This window comes from Microcebus murinus, chromosome 27 (genome assembly GCF_040939455.1).
Source record: "Microcebus murinus isolate Inina chromosome 27, M.murinus_Inina_mat1.0, whole genome shotgun sequence".
NCBI classification, from domain to species: Eukaryota; Metazoa; Chordata; class Mammalia; order Primates; family Cheirogaleidae; genus Microcebus; species Microcebus murinus.
This window is the reverse complement of record NC_134130.1, coordinates 7,290,720-7,306,269: the sequence shown is the minus strand read 5'-3', so window position 1 is coordinate 7,306,269 and position 15,550 is coordinate 7,290,720. Positions and strand designations below refer to the sequence as shown.

Sequence of the window (15,550 nt, the reverse complement as noted above, 5' to 3'; positions counted from 1 at the left end):
GAGTCCCGGGAACCATCCCCCTCCTACGCCATACCCCAGGTGGCCTCACCAAATCAGAACCCCAGCTTTAATCCTCGCAGCGACGCCTGGGCACGGCAGCTTTTAGAAGATAAACCTGGCTGTGTTCCCTCCCTCCAATGCCTCCCAAGGCTCCCATCGCCCTCGGAATAAAGACAATACTCCTCCCTGACCTGGGCCCTCTCTGGTCCTCCCAACACACCCCTGCCCGGGCCCGCCCCTGCCCCATCTCAGCCCGGGCTCCCCACAAACACTTGCGTCCCACTTCTTGATTTTGCTCATAAATGACTGTGTCTCCAACGGAACTAACTATCCAGCATGACCAGAAAGTTCTCCAGCCGCGCGCCGTCCAACAAGCAACTTCTGATTCCATGTGACTGTGACGAGTGTGAACGCAGACAGCTGTCTGCGGCTGGTGGCTGCTGTGCTGGACAACGCAGCCCCCAAAGGTAAAGACTGAACTACTATGAACAATAACCCCAACCACCACCAACCACAATCACACCTAACAAAATAAAACAGCGACAAGCGCCCAGGTGGCGCTCACTCACATTCTGCTCCACTCAGACCCGCTCGGGGCCACCCCCAGCATGCGTGGGCCAGGCGACCCCTGGGCCCGCCAGCTCTCCCTCCTTTCTTCCTCCTTATAATTAAAATCTTGGCGAAACCGACCTGCCCTGCTGCCCCGCAGCCCGTGACGCTTCTCCGACCCACTTCTAGTCACCTGGGGCTCTCGAGGGGCGAGATCAGACGCTGGTTTGGGGGACGGGCAGATTTCAATTTTTATAGAAGCCCAAACGGAGGGAAGGGCTGCAGGGAGGAAGAACGTGCCCTCCGCCCAGACTCACTAACTTCTGCCCCTTTCATCTTTCTGTTGCTTTTCCGGTCTGCAGAATCTGGAACCTGAGACTCCCAGGGCAGGCAGCGGCCGCAGGGTCCGGCTAAGACGCTCCCAGCGTCCTGCAGAGGATCGGATGTGGGGAGGAAAGTGTCGCCCGAGTAGCTCAGAGCCCTTCCTTGTGGGGGCTGGGGGCATCCTGGGAAACCCTCCTATATCCGCCCCTGGCATCTGGGCTGCAGGAGAGCGGGGGCCCGCAGCCCACCCGTGGTGAGCAGAGAAAGTGAGTGGAGGCCTGGAAGTGGCGGGACGTACTTTGGGCGGAGCACCCGTGAGGCTGTGCGGGCCACACGGCAGCCTCCTCCTCCAGCAGAAACCGGGGGCTCCTCTGAACCCAACCTCTCCCTTGACCCCAGAGGGGCAGCCCCAAGCCCCGGGCGCTTTCCCGGTGATCAGAGCCGGCCCTGAGAGCGAGGGTCCAACAAACACGCAAATAATAATTCACAGAAAAACGGGCTCCCCCTTCTGCTGCAAATCTCACATCAGTGACCACGGTGACAACAGAGACACCCCCAGCTGCCCCTGTAGGTGTCTAAGGATACCCAGGCAGCACCCAAGGTTGCCCCCAAAACCTGTGACCTCTCTGCAGGCAACAGACATGCGAGGCAAACACACACGACAGGAAGGGTGGGCGAGGTCTGGGGACTAAACGATTTGTCCCAGGACACAGAAGACTATGAAGGCAGCGACCACATGTCCTCGAGGAAATCACAGAGCACGCAGGGTCTACGGAAGGACCACGCCATTCTGAGCACGTTGCGTGTTCTACATCATCACATCCTTGCCATGGCCACAATTATCCCCATTTTACAGATGAGGAAACTGAGGCTTAAAGAGAAGTTGTTTGTCCTGGGCCTCACAGTACGCAGCAGAGTCATCATCGTAAGGATACAAATGTTTCCCAGCAAGATACAAGTAATATACAATCCACAAACGGAGAGACACAATGTTTTTTAAAAGTGGCGATTTACTGACACCAAACCCCAGGGCGGAAGAGACACAGCAGCTCGCTCCTCCCCGTCCCTGCAAAAGAGGGGCATGCTCTTTCTGAAGCAGAAAGAGCAAGACATGGAATGTTTATGCCCGTTATTGACAACTAGGAAAACAATCGCTGGTAGAGCCACGACCTTTCTAAGAACGATTCGAGGAGACGCGCCAGAAGCCATCACGGCATGAAGATGGGAAATGGAAAATGAGAGTATGGAGGCAAGGCTGGGAGGTAAGACAGACCTGAACTCAATTTACTTAAATCTAAAGACACACACGGCGCCTGCAACAGACAGTTCCGGAACAAGTGACCCGGGCAGACCACAAGCAGGTGCACACGGACATGCCAAGCCACACGAACAAAAGCGGAGGCTGCGACAGGCATCCCGCTGCCTGCGGCCTCTACGTGCCGGTAACCCGGAACCTGAACACGCAGAAGCAGACACCAGCAAACACGACCAGTGGGGACAGCCCTGCTCGTCGCCCTCCACATCGACAAACTGAACATCTAAACGGAGCAGCTACAAGCTAAAGGCCTCAGGGGCCCACGTCAAACCATCCCCCAAGCAATCGGGAAGGACCCCACTGCGCAAGTGGCCCACCCACGGGCCAAAGCAAGACAGATGTGGCTTCCAAACAGCAGCCACCGTTGAAGACGCATCTGATTTCTGACAGTGGAAGCCAAGAAATCAATAAACAAACACTCCACACACAATTTGGAACTCAGAAATCATCTTTTTAAAAAAATTAAGTATCAGGCTGGGCGTGGTGGCTCACGCCTGTAATCCCAGCTCTTTGGGAGGCTGAGGCAGGAGGATCACTTGAGGCCAGGAGTTCCAGACCAGCTTGAGCAACAGTGAGACCTCGTCTCTACTAAAAATATAAAAATTAGCCAGGTGTGGTGGTAGCACCTAAAGTCCCAGCTACTCGGGAGGCTGAGGCAGGATTACTTGAGCCCAGGAGTTGGAGGCTGCTATGAGCTATGATGACACCACGGCACTCCAGCCTGGGCAACAGAGACCCTGTCCATTAACAAAAAGCAAATATCAATATCTAATATATATGTAATATATATAACATATATGTTATATATAATATATATTATATGCAACATATATAACATACATACCTAACAATTATCAGTACCTAATACAATGAAAATACATATTATTGTCAGTTATAGGATACAACTAATGTGGTCCCTAAGATGAAAATTTATAATCCTTAACACTCTGGCTACTGAACAAGAGAGAACAAAAGTAAACAAATTACGATCTCGATTCAAAAGTTTGGGGAGGGGGGAAACTCTAAAAAAAAGCAGAAATTAAGATAAAAGAGAAAAGCAGTCAATTGATAAATATCGATCCACCGATGAAGCAAATTCCTTGGAAGAACAATCAATAAAGTAGATAAAGCCCAGGCAGCTGAGTCAAGGACAGGAACAAAGAGGAAGGAACACAAGTAAACGTCAGCAGAGACGGGCTGCAGCTCCTCACGAGCAAACAGACAACTGAGAGGTGACCCCACACGCTCTTAAAGAACAGAACCTTGGGGCGTTTTAATACGTGGCTGAGAGGATTTTTTAAGAAAATGCTAAAACGGACAAGAGGCATGGAAACCAGATCGCCACGAGCAGGGATTAAGGACGCCCCCAGGAAAAGCGTCAGATGGAGTCACTTGCTGTGCCCACTTGGAGGCTGTTCCCGAGACAGGGCAGCCTCTGGCGGCCGCTCCGGACACAGGCATTGCGAGTCAACGCTGCCGCTGGCGGAGCTGGCTGAGCGGCTAAAACAGGATGCCCCAAATTCAAGGGGTCGCTAGTACGAGAAACTATTAACAAGAAACATCACTGGCTCAGCGCGGTGGCTCAGATCTGTGGTCCCAGCTGCTCGGGAGGCTGAGGTGGGAGGATCACTTGAGCCCAGCAGTTGGAGGCTACAGTGAGCTATGACGACACCACTGCACCCCCACTTGGGTGACACAGTGAGATTCTGTCTCAAAAAAAAAAAAAAATAGGCCGGGCGCTGTGGCTCACGCCTGTAATCCTAGCTCTTGGGAGGCCGAGGCGGGCGGATTGCTCAAGGTCAGGAGTTCGAAACCAGCCTGAGCAAGAGCAAGACCCCGTCTCTACTATAAATAGAAAGAAATTAATTGGCCAACTGATATATATATAAAAAATTAGCCGGGCATGGTGGCGCATGCCTGTAGTCCCAGCTACCCGGGAGGCTGAGGCAGAAGGATCACTCGAGCCCAGGAGTTTGAGGTTGCTGTGAGCTAGGCTGACGCCACGGCACTCACTCTAGCCTGGGCAACAAAGCGAGACTCTGTCTCAAAAAAAAAAATAAATAAATAAATTAATTAATTAATTAAAAAAATAAAAACTACTAAGGGCTAAAACGAAACTTAAATAAATGGAGCAGGATGCCAGGTTCTTACGATACGAAAACTGTAGAGACTAATGTATCTATGAATTTAAACATAATGTCAAAATCCCAAGTTTTGGGGGGTGGGGTATGCAAATGTAATTATTCAAAAGATCATGAAGAAATATCAACATGTCTGAAAACCTGGGGAAGAAAACATATGAAATGAACAAGCGAAGTAGGACTATAAAAACACCACAGAGCTCCTGCAACTAAAACCGAGTAGTACTAAGGTGGTGACAGGCAGACAAAAAGATGAGGGAAAAAATTCATGGATAACTGGCAACTTAGGAAATACTAAGAGACAGTCCAAACCACCTAAAAATGTTTCCTTGAGTTTATTGTGTTGTTGGGTAAGTCTTCAACTTAAATACTTAATCCGTTTCTTTTTACTCTACCTGCTCTAATACTAAGAATGTTGAAGACTACGATTCTTCCCCCAAGCACAGCTTTGGCTGCACCTCACAAATGCAGTGTTTCCGTTATTGCTGATTGCTGTCTATTCTACTATGGCTGTTCCTTAGAGATCTGGGCCTGAGGTTTTCCAAAAATGGGGGTGAAGGAGCAGTAGAAAAACTATTCCTGTTTTAAATGTCTTCCAATCTAGATAAGCAAAGACTCCTGGTCTCCCATTAGTTTGTCTCTAATGCCTCTCTCTCTTTTTTGCTTTTTGAGTCAGAGTCTCACTCTGTTGCCTGGACTAGAGTGCCGTGGCATCAGCCTAGCTCACAGCAACCTCAAACTCCTGGGCTCAAGCAATCCTTCTGCCTCAGCCTCCTGAGTAGCTGGGACTACAGGCAGGCACCACCATGCCTGGCTAATTTTTTCTATATATTTTTAGTTGTCTAATTAATTTCTTTCTATTTTTAGTAGAGATGGAGTCTCGCTCTTGCTCAGGCTGGTTTCAAACTCCTGACCTTGAGCGATCCGCCCGCCTCAGCCTCCCAGAGTGTTAGGATTACAAGCGTGAGCCCAGCCTCTAATGCCTCTTTTAACACCAGTGTCTTTTAACAAAACACAGACCAGGCAGCTGGACACTTCCCCAGGCAGCGCTGTGGACAGCGATGGTGCAGCCTGGCCTCTCTGATTACATGTCGATGGCTCTGTTACAAAGTTTCCTTTCAACATGAGTTTAAGAGAAGTGAGCTGATCTAAAGGAGCGCTTAAACAGGTGTGAGGCTGGGCCACACCAGGATGGGTCAGGCAGATAAAGTTGGCTGGAGGAACCCACTAGCATTTGGGACGCCCTGGCAGATGGCAGTATCCCCCAAGCCGACCGGGCCCGTCTAGAAGAAGGCTGTGCCCCTCTGGGGCCTCGAAGGGGTCCGACAGCCCCGGGGTTGCCCCACCCTGCTGATGGACTACCAGGGTCCTCCGAGAGCTTGCGGTGACTGCAGGACTGGGGTCCCCTTCAGCACGGGGTCCAGGCAAGGCCGAGAAGACTCCGCCAAGACGTGCCCAAACACCCCACAGCTTACAGAGCCCTCTCACACCCGGTGACTCCAGAGTCCTCTGAGAACAGGGCAGACGCCCATTGTGCAGATAAGGAAACTGAGGCTCACAGGGTGACATGGTTTGTCCTGGGGCCTGGAGCAAGACCAGGAAGCCAGGGGGCCAGGGCGGTGTCTAAGCTCAAACCTTAGGGCTCTCCGTTGTGTGCCACCCCCAGGCTCAGACTGGTGTTAGCTGCGGGAACTGAACCAGGGGATGGGGTGTCCCAGGCCAGACCAACCACACCACATCCCTCAAAGGCAGTAAATACTGCATGATGGGCCTCACAAGCCCCCCAAAAACTCAGCCTGATGCATTTAGGGGTACCGGAACATCCATCCGCAAATGTTTAAAGGGCTCCTGCCAGGGCCAGCCAGGAGGGAACATTCTTGGAGCCAAGACCACCGCCACAGCTCCAGCTGCTCGGGGTCCGCGGGAGGGGAGGAAGAGGGAGGGAGGACAGTGGATAAGTAAAGACACCCTCCTCCCACCCCAACCTCCCCACCAGGCACTGCTTTAAGCTTGTGGCAGAGGTCTGGGGGGACGATGGGGGACTGCCGCTGTGTCAGCACCACCTCCTCCTGGAAGCCTTCGGGCCCGACCCTCTGCCGAGGCAGGGAAGTGTCAGCACCTCCAGTTCCTAGGGGCTGCTTCCGGGGGGATGGCAGGCGGCCATGGGGATTTCCAGGCCTCCGGGAGCACTCCAGCCACCCTGCGGCCACTTCCTCAGGCTGAGGGGAAGGCCGGCGGGGCAGCAACATGATGTCCCTCCCTTTGGGGGTGGGGGTGCCAACATGAAACACCCTGGCCACCCCCTGAAACCCCTCCTCCCCCAGGTGGAGTCCACAGGGCACCCCCAGTGGGTTTCGGAGACAACTGCAAGACGAACTGTCTGCCCCAATCCCAGAGTCGGGGAGGGACACAGCCTAAGAGGCCCCAGTCCCAAGAAACACAGAGCGACAGTCAGAGGCACTGGAGACCCTAAAACAGCCCTGAGGATGTGCCTGCCCCGGCCTCCCTCAGGGGCTCCTGTGCACAGCCGGGGTGGGATTCCTGGATCATACGACAGACCACTGTCTGCCATAACCCTCCATGGTTCCCTGCTGCCTCCGGAACATAGACAGGGACCCCTCGGTGGCCCACGAGGACCGCAGCAACCCACCCCATCCCCTCCCTGTCCTTACCTCCCAGCCCTCTGACCACACCAGCCTCCTCACTGATTCCAAGAGCCAGGCACCGCCTGGCCTCAGGGGCTCTGCACAGGCTGAGCCTGCTGCCTGGCACGCTCTTCGCCCCACACCCTCACGGCTCCCTTCCTCACGCCCTCAAGTCTCTGCTCGAACACCCGCTGCCCGGAGACCTCCCCTCCCCGGGCTGCAGCCTGGCCCTGCCACGTGCTCCTCCCAGCCCTGTCCACGTGCCATGTATTTCAGACAGGGTCTCACTCTGCTGCCCAGGCTGGAGTGCGGTGCGCAATCACAGCTCACTGCAGCCTCCAACTCCTGGGCTCAAGTGATCCTCCCACCTCAGCCTCCCAAGTAGCTGGGACTACAGGCACGTGCCACCACACTTGGCTAATTTTTTAAATTTTGTATAGAAACAGGGTCTCGTTGTGTTGATCAGGCTGGTCTGAAACTCCTTGCCTCAAGCGATTCCTCCTGCCTCAGCTTCCCAGAGTGCTGGGATCACAGGCAAGAGCCAACTGCACCCGGCTGTACCTCCATTCAATTCTCAGCCCTCCTCCCTGCTGGCTCCCAACCCCCAACACCCCTCACCCACCGCATGGGTCAAGGTGACGACTTGTCACAACTTGTCCAGGTCAGCCTGGGAAGTCTTTGGTTTTAGTGCTCGAAGTCCCAGATGCCATGGAGCCCCCTGGGCCGAGTCAATCCTGGGCATGCCAGGATGGTTGGTCACCCTAGTGCTGGGCCTTGTATACAGTAAGTGTCTAATACATAACTGAGTGAAAAGGGACGGGGCAGCTGGACCTCACCCAGGCCTTACAAGGTGGGTGGGATCTGGGGCTCCATGTCACACCTCCTCTGAGCCTCAGTTTCCCCCTTATGCACAGACTAGAGACACGGAGGCTCAAGCTCTCATCTGAACTCGAGCCAAGCCCCCACCAGCCCCCACCCGGAGGCCAGGGCCCAGACTCCAGACACGAGGGGTGGAGGGCCCGACAGGACAGCACTCTGTCTGCTGGGCTCCATGCGCCAGGCCCTGTCAGGTCGTGGACAGTGGCTGCACCTGGGGCTCTCAGAGTCACTGCCCCCACCTGATCTGCTCTGCAGACCCCCGTCCCCTCCACAGCCCCTGCACCCTACGCTCCACCTCCAACACACCCCACACGCGATGGCCGGGAGCTGCGGTCCTACCTGAACCTCCAAACTGCGTGCCGGCCAGAGAGGTAGGCCGGCCCTTCCCGTTGGCCACAGGCAGCGGGAACATCTGCAGGGAGAGGAGGGAGGAGGTGAGTGGGAACACGTAGCAAACTGAACCCCGAAATCCCAGGCTCCACACCGGGGGACAGCGCTTGGGGACCAGCAGCCTAGTTCCACCCAGGCACATCCCATCCCACTGGATACTCAAAGACCCCAAGGCCTGTCATGCCCCAAATCTGGGCACACCGTGGGCCCCGACCCCCAGGGTGAGAAAAGGCCAGACAGTGGCTCCTCCAAGGGCAACAGTATCCAGCAGAACTTAAGACTGCTGTTCCGGAGATGTGTTTTCTGCTGGGCAATCAATACAACTTATCCCCTCCAGAATCGATACAAACTTGCCTTTACTTTTCAACTTTATTTTTTTTATTATTTTATTTAAATTTTTTTTTTTTTAATCAACAAACCACAGTGTTACTACTTTTCGACTTTAAACACTGCCTGTGTGAGCTGACACCAGACCCTGTGGGGGAGGTCCCCCAAGCTGGGAACAGGGGTCAAGTGTCCCCCACCTGTCTCCCCCAAGGGTCCTGTCCTTACCACACCCTATGAGGGTGGTCACGAGGCCTGCAGAGCCCTAGGCATCAGCCTGCCTAGCAGAAAGAGAAACTAAGGCTCAAGGAGGCAGCAGGTTGAGGCAGGGGTGACACGAGCAGCTCTGGGCCTGGCAGGCAGCTGGAGGGGCCAGGGAAGGCTGCGCAGCACAGCACAGCGATTCAGCCGTGCTCCCAGGCGCTAAGGTGTGGGGCCACCTCCCTCCCGGCTCACCCGTACCCAGGGCACTAAGTCCCTAAAGATTAAACAGCTTAGCAGCATTAACCGGAAAAAGCCAACATCAACAAACCCTTTTGCCACAGAAAAAACAAACCATGTCCCTGCCCTGCCCCAAGGGGCTGGGTTTAAAGATCCTGTCTGGGGCCCAAGTGATTCAAGTGGCTGGAATCCGGGCCAGGGGCTCACTAGACAGAGTCGCCCCAGGGGTCCCCGAGACCTCCCCGCCAGCTGGGGGGGTGAAGGCAGGGTGTCTAGGGCCGTGCCAGGGAGCGGGATCCCTTCCCCACGCCCTCATTCTACAGAAGGGGAAACTGAGTCCACATTCTCATCTGGCCCAAGAGAACAGCACAGGTTCACAGGGAGGGGTGGTGCCGCCTGGAGGTAGGTTCTGACCCAGGACCGCATCCTCCGTGTCACATGGGAACTGGCCCAACCTCCCTGCAGGGAAAGGGAACAGGGCCGCTCTCCCACTGGGAAACTGAGGCCTGCTGTGGGGGAAGGGTGGCATGGCCAGGACCAAATGGACCCCAGGCCTACGGCTCAGCCAAGCATATGGCAAGGGGGGCGTGGGGTTGCTTCTGTTTCTGTTCAACTGTCCTCTAGGATGCCAGGGGCTGTGGTGACGTGGCACCTGCCATGAAGGGACACCGGGCCGTGTCCTGAGGGCTCTGCAGGCCTCGTGACCAGCCCAGACCAGCACCTGCACCCCGTGGAGCCTCAGTTTTCTCATCTGTGAAATGGACTTGGGGCTCTGGCCACGTGGTGGGCCTTCTGCACAGCCTTGGGGCCAGGGAGACTGGTCACCACCTGCCAGGGTCTCAGCGTAATTGATCTGTGTTTGCTCGTTTCAGCCCAAAAGGAGTTGTTTCAAAGACACAAACTGACTCAGTGTCTCTGGGGCAGGTGGCACAGGGGCAGCTATGAAGGCACAGAGGGACCTGGGCAGTGGTGGCGGCTGCCTCTGCACCCCTGACCGCCCAGGCAAGCCACCCTCATAACATCAGGTAGAGGAAAACGGGGCTCTGCGCAAAGCCCAGGGGAAGACATCTGGAGGGGCCGCACCTCCCCTCATCTCAGCCTCAGTTTCCTCATCTGTGAACGGGGCTAATGGCTCTGACCTGGGGTGGGGGAGACCTCTGCCTGGCGGCTTGGGGCTCTAAGTCCTACAGGGCTGAACCTGGGCCCCCACAACCCGCCAAAAGCTGGTCTGTTCCGGCCCAATAGTCTGTGACTTGTCAGTTTAACAAAAAAACAACCAAACCACCTCTGGTTACTCAGCCGGGGAGGCAAAAATAAAACGGAGCTTAAAAATACCGGCGTGGCCCTTCCGGAGCTGTGGCCCCTCTGTCCCGGAGGCTGTGTTTTTCCACAGAGTGGCTGATGTTTCAGTTTGGGGACTTTTGTTTTTGACAGACCTCAGTGGCCTGGGCTTCGTACCAGGGGAGGGTTCAATTCAGACTGAAAGTGCCTCCCCCAACCTGTTTCAAACCAAAATGGTGCTTAGCAGGGGTGGGGGGCAGGTTTAAGGCATTGTCCACAGTCAAGCCCGAAGAAGGAAACCGAGATTCCTGGGTTTTTCAAAGAAACACTGACTGGTCCCCGACACCCACAATGTGTGGCCCCACTGCACAGATGGGCAAACTGAGGCCCCCAGGTCTCCAAGACGCCCACCAGCTCACAGCACCCAAGGAGGCTCCGGTTTTCAGCCTCACTGAGCTTCAGCTGTGTGACCTCTGGGAGCCAGTGCCCCCTCTGCGCCTCCATCGGCCCAGCTGCAAAAGGAGCCATTCAGACATGGATCAAACCACCTGGGACACCTATGGATGCACACACGTACCCCATGGAGCCTGTCATCTCCCCAACAACCAGGACCCTAATGACAGTGCTTCCTCCTGGCCAGGGGCCATCCGTGGATGCCACTCCTGAGACTCCTAACACGGTCTCCTCCTGCTTAGCCACACCCAGGCTCCTGGCGAGGTGACCACTCCACACCGGCCATCCCGTGTGACTAAGCAAGGAGTTGCATTTATTATCGGTTCTCTGCCCACATGAGCCGGGGAGCCCTGTGTGGGCCAGGATGGGGCAGCCCCATTCCCAGCACACGGGCCCACTCAGCACTCCCTCTTTTTTGCCTCTGTGATGGAGCAAATGGCCCCTGACTGTCCCCATTTTATAGATCGGAAGGTCAAAGTCACAGTTTGCTCACCAAGCCAAGCTGAGGCCCCAGGGCTGAGAACTTGAGGCCAAATCCCAGCGCCCCATGGAGAAGCCAGAGGCCCCAGGCAGTCCTTCCCTTTCTCTGGGCCTCAGTTTCCCCATCTGTAAAGTGGTGGGCTGTCCCCATTCTGTGGCTGGGCAAAACCCCAATGCTGCACACATCGCCACAGGGCCGTCAGCCTGCCCAGCGGAGAGGACCCCACCTCCCTCAGCCCCTCCCAGAAGACCTCCCACCCAAACAGACCGAGGCTCCCTGGTTGGGAGTGTTTTCAGCAGATCCAGTCTTTCCATTTAAAAGCCTGCCCGTGGGTTCACGGGCAAAGGGGGTGTCTAACAGGTGGACACAGGCCTGGGCCGGGCTTGGGGGGAAGCGGGGTTCCGGCTTACCATGCTGAAATCCAGGAGGTCACTGAGTTCCTTGTCTGTGCCCACGGGCGCCATCCTCTGCGGCTGGCTCATCCTCTGGCAGCAACGGCGGGTGCTGAGGCCGGGGTGGGCACCTCAGGCCTAGAAACAGCCCTGCACAGGGGACATGGGGACAGAACAGGGAGGGGAGAGAAGAGAGTTGAGCGACCATGGCCTACGTGGACAGAGGGGAGTGGGGAAGCCTTTAAAAAGCCTCCTGGCTGGCCCTGAGGGTCTAGGGGAGAACGAGGAAGCTGGAACTCCAGAGCTGGGGGCAGTGCAAACCCATCAAGAGCCCACAGGGAGTTTGAAAAGTGGGGAGAATCCAAGTTCCCTCGATGCCCCTTGGTGGCCACCAGGGAATCAAACTGCAAGTTTTAAACTGGACACGGAGTGACCAGAACCTCCCCTGGCTCCACATATCCCCTTTCCAGCCACTTCCAGGCTTCCTACCAGCCCCACCCCAGGAAGGGGAGGGGTGGCACAGCCCCGCCCCAAGGGAAATTTGGTAACCCACCCAGCAGCTGTCACAGCACACTGAAGTCACCCCCAAATTCAAACTGAGAGAAATCCACCAGCCAGACAGCCACGAAGCCCCTTCCTGGGTTTGCAACTCAATGGGGGGGTGCCCTTTAGAGAGACCCATGAAGCTTCCCTCCACCCCCAATAAACTCAAACCAATTCAGAAAACGAAAAAAAAAAACTACTACCCTAGGTTGTTTTATTGCCATGATGTATCCGGGAATTATTTTTAAGTAACTTTGAAAACATCCCTTGCCTCTGGCCCCTGGGGGTAAGGAGTCCCAAGACCAGGGTGCCCCGCAAGGTCCAGCTCCGTTCTAGGATGGGGGATCTACCTGTCAGGCACCATCCCACACAGGAAAAAGGGGGCAGAGAAAGGTGTCTTGCCCCAAAAAAGGCAGGCAGGTGGGGGTTGGGGAGCGCTGGGTGAGGGTTCCGGGGTCGCGGAAGCCCCAACTTCGGCAGCAGGGAAGCCCCGCTCTTTGTCTGCCCACCGGGGACGGGTGTGAAACAAGCGCCCGGGCGCGCCCCCTCCCCCGCGAAGTTTTCTTTCTTTTTTTGGAGGGCGTGTGAAACTGACTTTTTTGAGGAGTACGAAACCGCACTTTTTTGTGGGGTAGTTGAAACCGATTTTAACACAGACTGGGGTGGAGTGGGGCGGGGGGAGGGCAAACACGGGCTTTTATACGGGAGCTGAAAGACTTGTGGGGCGTCACAGGACTTTTGGGGACTCGAAAGGCGACCTGGACGACGTCTGAAACCACCCGGAGCGGGGGGGGGGGGGGGGGGGGGTGGAGGAAGCGAGCCGCGTCTCTCTTTCTGGGGGGAGGGGCGGGAGGCGGCCAGGAAAGCCCCCCCACCCCCACTCCCCCCACTCCCCCGGCCGGTGCAGGCGGCGCGGCCCGGGCCCTTTGAAGCGCGCGCCGCCGTCCCGCACTAACGCGGAGCAGATGTTCCCCCCGGCCTCCCCCCGGCCGCCCCCACCCGCGCCCGCGGCCCGCGCGGCCGTCCGGTCCCCGCTCAGACAAAAGGCCTCTCCCGCCTGCCCCGCTGCCCGCACACTCCGCGCCCCACCGGGAAGCTCCGGGGAGGAGGCGCCCCGAGAGCCCCCCGGCCGGGCTGGGGGGTCCCCGCGACGCCCCCCGCGTCCCCGCCCGGGCTCAGCAAAGTTTGTCCCGAGTGCGCGGCCGAGCCGGGGGACGCGCGGGCCCCTCCACGTCGCCGCGCAAAGTTAGAGAACAATGACCGGGGCCCCGCCTGCCGGGCCCCCGCGCCCCCGCGGCGCCCCCTGCCCGCCCGGCCAACTTTGCACAAAGCGCGGGTCCCGGGCGCGCCCCTCCCCCTCCCCCCGCCCCCCGGCCCGGCCCGGCGCGGTTACCTGCTCGGCGCGGCTGGGCGCGCGGCGCGCGGGGGGCGGCGGCATGAAGCGGGGGCCCCCCCGGACAAAGGGGCGCCGCGCCCGGGCCCCCGAGGGTCGCGCGTGGGCGGCGGCGGCGGCGGCGCGTGGCCCGGGCCCCTCCCCCGCTCCGCCCCGCGGGGCCCGTGCGCGCGCGCGGCCGGCCGGGGCGCTGGGGCAGCGGCGTGCGCGTTGCCCGCGGTGCCCGCCGCCCGCGTCGGGTCCGGCTCGGCTCCGGCCCGCTACGCCCGCAGCCGCCGCCGCTGCCTCATCTTCCTGCGGCGGGAGACATGTTCCGCCCCCCGCCCGCGCCCGCGCAGGCCCCGCCCCGCGCAGGGCACGCCCCCGCCACGCCCCGTGTCGCGCCACGCCCGCCGCGCCACGGATCCCTCCGCCGCGCCCGCGCCCCGGCCGCGCCGCTCGGCCCCAGCGAGCGCCCGCGAGGGGACCCGTGCGCCCCCGGGGCCTGGAGCCTGGGAGCAGGGGCACCCGGGAAGGTGCCGTCAGCCCACGGCGCCGGGACGCGGGAGGGACTATCTTTCCGCGCGGAGGCACATGTGAACGCAGCGCACCTCTCATGACGCAAGTGGAGGAAAGGACCGTGAGATGGAAAGATAAGGCGGACGCAAGTGGCCAATCCGGAGGGCGTCAAAGCCTGATTGGCGGGGTCGCCGGCCATTCGCCACGAGGTCCCGCCTTTCCCCGGCCCCACCTCCCACTCCCGTGGCGGAGGCGGGACTCTCCAAGCGAGAGGCCGCGAGAAGCGGTGGGGGTGGGTCGGGAGTTTTATTCTTAGGTTTGCGTGGCCGCCTGTACGGCCTCTTTGCCTAGGTCGTCTCTGAGTTTCTGGGGCTGGCCCCGGGTGCTGAGTGTTGTGAGCGGGCATCCCAGGCCCACATGGGACCCCATAGACCCATTTTCCTGGCGGGGAAACCGAGGCTCGCTCCGCATCGGGGTCACAACGGAACCCGAGCTGTGCCTTTGCCTGCCGGAGCCTCGTTTCCTCATCTGTGAAATGAAATTTGGATCTGAGTTGGGGCAGACCTGGGGCCAGATCTGGCTTTCTACATTTAGGTCAAAAGTTACCCCGTGGCTTTTGAGGACCATAGACACTGCAGAGTCAAAATGAAAGTAATAATAAACGAAAAGACAATCTTCCAGGGCCTCCTGGGGCCTCAGAAACTGACCCTCCCCTGGGCCCTAGAGACCTTCCATTCCCACCTTGCCCTCTGCCTTCTGCCCGGAACACTGTTCCCACCACCACCATCACTGGGCTGACCCTTTGTGGCCCAGAGAGCACCCCATGAGCTGCAGGTCTGGGGAGAGGCCGTGGGTGGGTCTTAGGGTCTGGGTTGGAATCCTTCATCCTTCCCCACCCCACTATGACCTCCCTGGGCACATTCTTGCTACTCTCTGGGCCTCAGTTTCCCTATCAGAAGAATGGAAGAGCAAAGTGAGGGGCACAGAGTAGGCGCCAACAGCTCTCGCCTGCGGCCCAGCCCTTCCCCGCCTCAGACCAGCACCAACCCCGTCGGTCTGAGGCCATCTGTGGCTGGTTCTGTGCTCACTGCCCCAGCTCTGGGGTTTCTCGAAGGCCAGGCGCACTCCCCACCCACGCTGGGGCCAGAGTTTCTAGACAGGACCTTCAGTTTCACCCATGGAAGAGAAGACACCAGCCATTCCTCGACCATTCAATTATTGAGCGCTGATGGTATGCCAGGCTTTGCACCCGGCATTGCCACGCTGGTGATGGTGACCAATTTAGTGCCTGCCGTCCACAGCAAGATAAGCTATTGGAGACCCCCGTTGGGCCTCAATATAGCTCTTTCCAGCCCCGTGTTGACTGTGAGGGCCTTTCCCCTGAGTGGTTAAACCCATTGTACAGCCAGGGAAACTGAGGCTGAGAGAGTTCCTCCCCGGGGCTCACACCTGTCAGGAGGTTCTCCTGGCACCCACAAGCCACCATTGTCTTCCCAGGGGA

The 15,550-nt window shown here is 58.0% G+C and overlaps 1 protein-coding gene across 9 annotated transcripts in view; it reads right to left on the bottom strand.

Annotated features, from left to right (window-relative positions):
• TCF3 (transcription factor 3) overlaps window positions 1-13,702 on the bottom strand; it is a 32,618-nt gene extending 18,916 nt beyond the window's left edge. For 5 of the 9 annotated variants that reach the window (XM_075998222.1, XM_075998226.1, XM_075998224.1 and 2 more), the window contains exons 1-3: window positions 13,552-13,702; window positions 11,634-11,765; window positions 8,193-8,265 (exon numbers count right to left, since the gene is read on the bottom strand). In XM_075998222.1, the coding sequence (XP_075854337.1) occupies window positions 8,193-8,265; window positions 11,634-11,705 (145 nt within the window). In that variant the 5' untranslated portion in view covers window positions 11,706-11,765; window positions 13,552-13,702. The remainder of the gene's footprint in view (window positions 1-8,192; window positions 8,266-11,633; window positions 11,766-13,551) is intronic. The other 4 variants (XM_075998217.1, XM_075998218.1, XM_075998220.1 and 1 more) reach the window with 1 other exon arrangement.
• Window positions 13,703-15,550: the final 1,848 nt, after the last annotated feature.